The sequence below is a fragment of the Chelonia mydas genome, chromosome 2 (genome assembly GCF_015237465.2).
Source record: "Chelonia mydas isolate rCheMyd1 chromosome 2, rCheMyd1.pri.v2, whole genome shotgun sequence".
Lineage (NCBI taxonomy): Eukaryota > Metazoa > Chordata > Testudines > Cheloniidae > Chelonia > Chelonia mydas.
The window spans coordinates 183,786,139-183,795,642 of record NC_057850.1 but is presented as its reverse complement, the minus strand read 5'-3'; the positions used below and the strand labels follow the sequence as shown (position 1 = coordinate 183,795,642).

The window sequence follows — 9,504 nt, the reverse complement described above, 5'->3', positions numbered from 1 at the left end:
ATCTAGCCCAATATCCTGCCTTCTGACAGTGGCCAATGCCAGATGCTTCAAAAGGGAATGTCCAGAACATCCCATTGTCTAGTCAAAGTATCTGGCAGTCTGAGGCTTACGGACAACCAGAGCATGGGGTTGCATCCCTGACCACTTGACTAAGAGTCATTGATGGACTTACCTATGAACTTAACAAATTCTTTTTTGAACCCAGTTATCGTTTTAGTCTTCACAACATCCCCTGATTTCCACAGGTTGACTGTGCATTGTGTGAAGAAGTGCTTCCTTTAGTTTGTTTTACACCTGCTGCCTATTAATTTCGTTGGGAGGCCCCCAGGTTCTTGTATTATGAGAAGGAGTAAATAACACTTCCTTATTCACTTTCTCCACACCATTCATGATTTTATAGACCTAAAGCATATCCCCCCTTAGTCTCTTTTCCAAGCTGAATAGCCCCAGTCTTTTTAAGCTTTTCTCATATGGAAGCTGTTCCATACCTATGATCATTTTTGTTGCCCTTCTCTGTACTTTTTCCATTTCTAATTATTTTTTTGAGGGGGCGGGACCAGAACTGCATGCAGTATTCAAGGTGTGGGTGTACCATGGATTTATATAGTGACAATATATTTATCTTATTAACTATACCTAATCTTATTAGCTTTTTTGACTGCCGCTGGACATGGAGCAAATGTTTTCAGACAACAATTCACAAGGATGCCAAGATTTTTTTTTTTTTTTTTTGAGCGGTAACAACTAATTTAGACCCCCATCATTTTGTATATGTAGTTGGGATTATGTTTTCCAATGTGCATTACTTTGCATTTAACAACGTTGAATGTCATCTGCTATTTTGTTGCCCAGTCACCCAGTTTTGTGAGATCCCTTTGTAACTCTTCGCAGTCTACTTTGGACTGAACGGTCGCGTGATTTTGCATCATCTAAAAACTTTGCCACCTCACTATTTACCGCTTTTTCTGGATCATTTATAAATATGTTGAACAGCACTGCTCCCAGTACAGATCCTTGGGAGAATCCCACTATTTATCTCTCCATTCTGAAAATTGACCATTTATTCCTACCCTTTGTTTCCTGTCTTTTAACCAATTAATGATCCATGAGAGGACATCCCCTCTTAACCCATGACTGCTGGAACCAGTCACTGGTTCAAATCTGCCCTTGTAACCATTTCATAGGTGGTATGTAAAATAAGTTAGTGACTGCAGTGCCAGTTAGACCACTATTGTTGGTGTTTGAGATCAAGCAAAAACGAGACATGAGACTTTCAACTAGAGGTCCTGGCTTCAGATCAAAGACCCCATGGTGCCCCATTTCTGTCGAGAGAGACAACTTCAGCTGCTTAGACCAGCACCTTTTAGGAGCACTAAATGCAGTTCAGATCTCATGGCACTTGCTTCTCTTACCTCACCTTTCTGACAGATCCTTTAGACTTTCTTCATCTGTCAACATGCCTTAGAGCTTTCACTGGCCCTCTCCTATTCTCCTAGTACATGTTGTCTCCAGGTAGTACCTTCCATTGCCATTCCAGTACCTTACACACGGAAATCAGAAATATCTTTGCATCTGGAACATCCACTCTAGTGTCTTGCAGGTAACTCAACTCGGACAAAAACTGAACTCAGCTTTCCCCCCGACTCTTCCCTCTTCTCTATTAGCTCCCTATTCAATGGGCACACAATCTTGGTTTCATTTTTTTATTCCTTCCCTCACATTGCTGTTGCCACTAAACCCTGCTGGTTTTTCCTTACATTTCCAGAATCCATCCATTCTTCTGTTCCCACCACAAAAAGTGTCATTCAGGCCCTTGTCCTTCATCTTAACTATTGTAAATTCCTCCCCAGTCTGGTCTCCCTTAACTTTTACAGACACATTTTTAATGGTATATGTGGGGTTTGCTGCTCTGACGGTAGCCATATTCAGCTCTTCCATTTTTTTCACTGCCTTCTGCATCATTCTTACCCTCATGGACCAGTCTAATTAAGTTCTCACTTTACCTCCTCTCTCATTTCCCCACTTACTCCACCCAAGCAGCACAGCTGAAGTGTCCCTTTCATGCAGTCTCTCTGCTCATCCTCTTGTCTTAACTTAGAGTTTGATTGTAAATTTGAGTAAACTGTCAGAATCAGGTCCTGCAATTGTCAGCTCTTTGGGGAAAGGCCACATCTTATTGGTCTTGAAACATCACAATTCCCCATAGTGTCTTGGCTTTTTATTTTGTGTATCATTCCAAATGTCAAGGCATGTGCTTTCTTATGATAGTCAATTCCCTAAATGAATATTGAATCCAGTGCTCACCTTAAAAATGCAATCTCAGCTTTTTTGTGTAATCGACAGGATGCGGTAGCTGCTAACACCAGCATCACTAATATTTTCAAAGTTGTAGAGTCTTTAGTGCTAACATATTGGTAACAGCTGATAATGTTCTCTTTTACTAACATCAGCAATTCCATTATACTTCTCAAATGTGTAAGTACTTATCACCTACTTCCTCTGCTAAGCTTTGATTAATGTATAGACCTATTTTAACATTTTCAGCCAGGTTTCAACTAGTTGTATTTTTTTAATGTAAGTTTTGTTACAGCCATGCAAGACTGTAGTACAGCATCTCACTCATAAGACTGCATGAAAAGATTAAATATATTGGACCAAGATGTGCAGTAGAACAGTCTTGGCTAAACGTGAGTTAACAGCAATGAAGAGTCAGAGGGATAACTTGGGCGACAACAGAAATTGCACCCAGTGCCTGCTATCTGCCTGATTTCTGATCTTATGCTCACTGTGACACTAGAGAGAGAAGCTATTATTTTTAAAATCGCCTGTCCTGGTTAAAGGACTAGCTGCACCTCTCTCCTGCCTTGTCTCTGACAGCACTCTTCTCTGTTGTTGGGTCTTTTGCCTTAATCTGGGTTGGGGTGGAATCTGATTTTTTCACATTTAGACCCTATTTATGCTAACCGCTTATCACTCTGCAGGTCTGACTGGGTTTTAGGTAGTTGTGGCTCCTCCCTTCAGGAACCTGTGACATTGACCAACATCCTTCTTAAAGTATTTAGCAGTTGGAAGAAAAAACATTAGAGAAAAAATATTTTAAAACAAACAGCCCACCTGCATATTTAGTCTCAGTTTAGAGTGAAACAGGCTTTCATCTTATCTAATTTGTTACAGGAACAAAACAATCAATTTACATTCTCTCAGCCAGCCCACATCCTTGTGTGTGTCTCTGCCACTGTCTCTTAAGTGTAAGCTGTTAGACAATTATTAGAAAGGGACTCCTCTCTAGTTTCTAGGTGGACAGGCTCTGCTACCCAGACAGATGCCAGGGTGAAATACCCACTTCTGTATATGGTACAGAGACACCCTGCTAATGAAATATCAGTAGTTAGAACTCCCGCATTTCCAGCTCTATCACAGACTTAAGTTGGAACCTCAATGGAGTAACTTCATCCCTGTATCAGCTCTCCTCCTTCTCTGTGAAACTGGGGTATTACTAGTTACCTACCACACAGGTTTGTTGCAATAATTAATTAACATTTGTAAAGTGCTCTGAGATTCCCAGATTAAAGATTGTATAGCAGTGTTTTATTACAGTCTCGGTGTGCACTCCCTCTTCACAATGAATTTAGAAAATGTTATCTTTCCTTTCCCACATCTGCTTCTTCCCTTACCCTTCCAAAAATATATATAGATTGGTGGGGAAGCTCATGCACATATAAGATTCTATCATCCTATGGCAAACCCAGCAGCATCCTTACTAACTGATACTATCTTGACTTCAAAGTAAAGAAAAGACCCCAAAAATTCTTAGTTTTTATTATAGGCTGATGTCCCTAAGTGAACTGAAAGCCTCAGTGATCAAAATATTAAGTAGACAAAATATTTTCTTGTACAAATGTGGATGGTGTCATTAGGTGCCACTAATAGAGTAAAGCAATCTTTCCAACTAATATTACAGCAAACTAAACACAAGGAAACTTTAAAGTACATTACATTCAAAATTAAATTAAAAAAGCTTTTAATTTTTTCAGCATTGAGATTGGCAAAATATTCATAAATAGAAATTTAAAATACAAGAATTAAAAATGGAGAATCCCCTCAGTGTATTCTGGATCGTTTGACTTTGCTTGTTTCTCCAGGTGCTTTTCTCTTCTGAGATAATCCAATTCCCAGTTCTTTGCTATTTTGAAGATAAGAAACAGCTTCTGGCAGACAGTAACCCTCCATGGGAGGAGGAAGCTCCTTCAAAAGAAAAAAGTGTTTTACTCAAATCTATTTGTTTAGCTAGACAGTATTAGAAAAAATATTCTGATTAACCCTCCTTTAGCAGCCAACTAAAATTAAAAAAGAGTCATCATTCTGGGACACCATATGAAGGAGTTATTAAACATATCCTGATTCTGACACATTGAGATAATTTTAAAACTTTTCTGGTTTGGCATGGAATTATCAAAAATTTATCAGAATCCTGATGCAAAATGCATCCCATGTAAATCTCAAGGTCACGCACACATAATTTAGTGTATTCTAAAAACCATCTAGCTAAAACAATGCTATATATCCAGTTCCAACACTCAAACAAACCTCTGTCATTCTTTAGTGGCCAGAATTGGAAACTCAGCACAAGAATATTAACATTAGATCTTATGATCAGAATTATGGGCAAACCAGCTATAAAGGTCTAAAATTGGAATATTGATATCAAAAGCATTCATTACAAGCAAATGCCAAGCAGCTCTCTGCCCTCCTTACATAGAATAGTTTTCATTCAATGAATCAATGGGTGAAGCAGTGTACTTTAATAAACATTATTTACATATATTTGATGATCTAGATGTGGACTGTTTTCTTCAAAGCAAACAAATGGTACATAATACCCCTAATATGCACACCTGTATGAGGTAGTCAGCAATATATTCTGGTTTCAAGCAGTTCACTCCTTGGGCAGCAGCCTCCAGTACATTGACTCTGGCATCATCTGGCTTCAGTTTACTGAAGTCAGCAAAAAGGTGAGTAGCTTCTTTATAGAGAAGTAGAGAATGACCTGGCAGTACCTACAGATTTAAACACAACAGAAAGTCCTTTTTATTTTTGTATTTATCTTGGCAATTGTGTACATGTTTTACAGATTATGGACTCACTAATCTCCATCACATCCACAGCATGTCATCAGAAAACTGGGTACCAAGTATAGCCTCATTCTACAAAATAATTTACATTCCAATGAGAGGAAGGATGATCATCTTGTTAGGGCAACAGACTGGGACCCAGAAGCTCTAGGTTCAAATCCCATCACTGTGAGAGCTTGGGAAAGTTACTTACTCTCTGTGCCTCAGTTCCCCATCTGTAAAGGGGAACATCACAACTTCCTTTGTCTGCCTTGTCTATTTAGATAATAAGTAATTTGTGTCAAGGACTGCCTCTTCCTACTTGCATCTACAGTGCCTAGCACAACAGGGCCTCTTGGTACTACCGTTACATCAACACAACCACCAACCAAACAAAACATCAGTGTCTATTAAGATGATCTTAAAGTAATTTATTGAATGGAATTTTTTTTAAGTCACATACCTTTGCTCCTCCTGATTGAAGAAGACGTTTGAATCCTGCTTCCTTGGTTTGGTCAACATTCAAAATCACTTTCCAGCCACTAAATGCCCCCTACATAAAATATTCAGTTTTTAAAAAGAACAGGGTTCTATGAAAAACCTAAAAGCTAATTATACCCCACTCAGGAACATTCTGTGAGGCAAGATTTATCACATACACACCATCCAGGGGAGGGTTTTTTTTGTTTTTAAATAACAGCAGGGATGCACAACATGTAAGCCAGGGGCCAAATTCCAGCCCACAGGGTCAAACAACATTTCACCTGGCTACCCACTCCTAGTTAACTGTAGGATGAAACAACAAAGCTGATTAAGTGCAGATGAACTCTCATATCAAGTATATTCTAGTGTGTTTCAGGAAGGCTTGGAGTACAACAAAATATTAGGGTCATGTACATTCACTTTTTGTTTAAAATGTCAATGTAAATATATACACAAATCAAGCATAGCCCTAATGCTCCTGGCAAGACGCAAATAAGCACCCCTTAACCACTGGTTTCTGTGGTCGTGCACCCCTATTTTACAAGATGCAGTTCTCAGTCCTTTACTGGTGACTTGTTTGTTTGATTACTAAGGGTAAAAATTCAAAGGTGCCTAGTGACTTAGGAGGCTAAGTCCCATTTTCAAGAGTGATTTAGACACTTGGAGACAAAGTCTCAAAAGTCGATAGAGCTCCTTAAGCTCTTAAGTCACTTAAGTACTTCTGAAAATTTTACCCTAAGGCAACTGCGCGATGGCAAATACAGGTGTCGGAGTTGTTTAGAATCATAACGTTAAAGGATAATGATTTAGTCATTTAAAAAACAATGAAGCAGTTATTTAAGTATTAGGATTTCCAGTTTGCATGCTAGTTAGCAATGGGAGTTATTGCAGTCACCAATGCCAAGAGGGGACAAAGACCATTAATTAATCTTCAATGCTAATAATGTTCAATGCTGACAATAAAAACATTTAGGAAAAAGAGAGATTACATTAGTATGGATCCAGCTAGGATGCTTTGTTTTTAAAAGAACAAAGCAGGTAACCCTCTCTTGGCACAGACTCTGGGTTTCTTGGAGCACATCCCATTACAGCGCCTCCCTCCCAACATCAAGAGGTTCCACTTCGTATGTTTCCAAATACCTCAATGATGCCAGTTTCCTGCCTCCTTTTATGGATTTTTTTCCTCCATCTCATTGCTGCAAGTGCTAGTTTCTTTTGGTTTACATTGATTCCAGACAAAACATTGAGTATGGAGTTACTTCCCCATTCATAATCTTCCTCCTAAAACAATTATAGCCACACCAACAGCCAGAAATTAAAAAATAAAAACAAGAACACACTAGCTTTGCACATCAATTTTACCTGACAGAAAGCACAGCAGTAGTTATTAAAATTAAATATAGTGGCTCCTAGTTAAATATTTTTAAATTTTCCCTACGTGTATAGAGCCTCTCACTTAGATTTTAAATAAACTCAGTCTTCTCATTACCCTAAATTATCTCAAGGCAGCTATGGTTCCTTTTGTGGTTAGAGACAATGGAATGTAACCACTAAGCAACAGAGCGTGAAAGCGACCATCACTTACTCACAATCCCCTTCTCTCTCTGAATTTAATAAGATTTCTTCCTGAACAATACAAGTGATTTATTTTTATTCATACAGATTAAACAAAAAACAAAAAAAAACAGAAAACAAAACTTTGTAAGTCAGCCAAGTCAATAGAGCTGCTAGACCCTGGAGAACTATGAAATGGAGACTCGTTTCCTGCAGAGTACCCAGACATGCTGAATTAATTACAATAATTAATTAAGTGGTTTCAGAGCACTACTAAAGATACCAAAGACATTTTAGAGTATCACTAATTATAGATTCAACTGCACATAAAAAAGAAAATACAAAACTGAAAAGAAAGACAAGGAGGAGTTTGGTTATTTAGACTGTTATGCTTATAAACTATAGAATAAGGATTTAATTCCTGGCATAACAGGATCCATCCCATTATTTTCAATTGCACTTATAATTTACCTAAGGCACTTCATTCTAAATTATCAAAAGTGACTAGTGATTATGGGTGCCTCAGCTGTTGGAGGACCAACCTCAGACAGCTGGAAAGGGACTGATTTTCAGAGGGAGACTGAGTGCTGAGCAATTTATGAAAATCAGATCTCTTTAGTATGCCAAGAATTGGGCACTGAAAATCACTTGTCCCTTGAGAATTCTGTACTTAAGTTTCTGCCATTAGCTGTAGTGGAGACTTTAAAAGCATTTTATTACTAAAATTAAAACAGCAAAGGAGATGTAACAACTGATGTATCACTAATAGAGTTATGAACCTGTACAAAGCAGCAGGCTGCTCTGCATGCCTCCAGGTAGGAACGATGAAGCACCCACTTTCCAGCAGCCATCGAGGCCAAGTATTTCTCATTTCGAAGAGGATGTCCCACAATGATGTGTGTACAACTTGGATCAAAGCACTGCTTCTCAAGCACCAGTCCACCTTGAAACACGGGAGTGAATGCAAATCATGTTATTTCAAGGAAGGGTCTACCAGAGAAACATCAATTGAATAAATGAGGAACTATTTTATAATTCATACTTAAACTCAATGCTATGCACACTAGAATCTAGGCAGAAAGCCTTGCCATTAACTGATATAACCTCGTGCACAGAAGGCAAAGGGGGAGCTAGCTTTGATAGAAGGCAGTACCACTGTAACTCATGCATAGCCACTTTGGCACCAGAATGCTTGAAAAAAGGCAGAAAAAAGCCTTGGGAACTTAGAAGAAAGGGGAGAAACACCAGTGGAGAGCAGGCAGGCTCCTAAGCAAAAAGAGGGAATTTTCTGCAGAAGAATCCCACACAGCAATTCCCAGTCGATAAAAAGCATCACCCTTTTGGTGGTAAGTTAAGCGGCAATGTGGACATAAGAACAAATGGCTATAAATTTGCCATCCACAAGTTTAGGCTCGAAATAAGACAAAGGTTTCTAATCACCAGAGAGGAGTGAAGTTCTGGAACAGCCTTCCAAGGGGAGCAATGGGGGCAAAAAAACCTTTATGGCTTCAAGACTGAGCTTAGTAAGTTTATGGAGAGGATGGTATGATGGGACTGCCTACAATGGCATGTGGCCCATCGGTGACTGCCAGTAGCAAAAATCCCCAACTGCTGGAGATGGGACACTAGATAGGGAGAGTTTGAGTTACTACAGAGAATTCTTTTTCAGATATCTGCCTGGTTGGTTTTTCCCAGATGCTCAGGGTCTAACTGATCGCCATATTTGGGGTCTGGAAGGAATTTTCTCCTAGGTCAGATTGGCTAAGCCGCTGGGGGGTTTTTGCCTTGCTCAGCAGCATGGGTCACAGGTCACTTGCAGGTTTAAAGTAGTGTAAATGGTGAATTGTTTGCAACTTGAAGTCTTTAAATCAGGATTTGAGGACTTCAGGGACTCAGCCAGGTTAGGGTCTATTTCAGGAATGGGTGAGATTCTGTGGCCTGCAATGTGCTGGAGGTCAGACTAGATGATCACGATGGTCCCTTCTGACCTTAAAAGACTCTAAGTCTATGATAACTTCAAATAACAAAAACATAGTGATAGAACCACAAGGCCTTGTTTCAGTGCTAAAAAAGGTTTACTTTTTACCTCTGGGTAACTAAGGTGCATTAGCTATTCTGAGGTTAAAAAACCCAGGGAACACAAGGCATTTCAGTTTTTGTAAAGTACGCGAGGTCAGCACTATACCCCTGCCTGGGCTTGACCTCACCTAGTTTATCTCACCGTAAAACTCAAGTGCCTTGTCTCCACTGTGTTTTTACAATGTGATAGCTAACACATATTATCCCCGGTGGTATACACACCTTACCCTTCTTTGCCAGTGAAGACCTAGCCAAAGCATCTTGAGAGCTACAGGTC

The 9,504-nt window shown here is 39.3% G+C and overlaps 1 protein-coding gene across 11 annotated transcripts in view; it reads right to left on the bottom strand.

Moving 5' to 3' along the window:
- Window positions 1-4,004: 4,004 nt before the first annotated feature.
- Window positions 4,005-9,504, bottom strand: part of TOPBP1 (DNA topoisomerase II binding protein 1) — a 46,836-nt gene continuing 41,336 nt past the window's right edge. For 10 of the 11 annotated variants that reach the window (XM_027826734.3, XM_007064311.4, XM_043540796.1 and 7 more), the window contains 5 exons: window positions 7,928-8,091; window positions 6,735-6,875; window positions 5,575-5,664; window positions 4,896-5,057; window positions 4,005-4,245 (listed from right to left, as the gene is read on the bottom strand). In XM_027826734.3, coding sequence (XP_027682535.1) covers window positions 4,102-4,245; window positions 4,896-5,057; window positions 5,575-5,664; window positions 6,735-6,875; window positions 7,928-8,091 — 701 coding nt within the window. In that variant the 3' untranslated portion in view covers window positions 4,005-4,101. Of the gene's footprint in view, window positions 4,246-4,895; window positions 5,058-5,574; window positions 5,665-6,734; window positions 6,876-7,927; window positions 8,092-9,504 lie in introns of those variants that run through there. The other variant, XR_006288917.1, reaches the window with a different exon arrangement.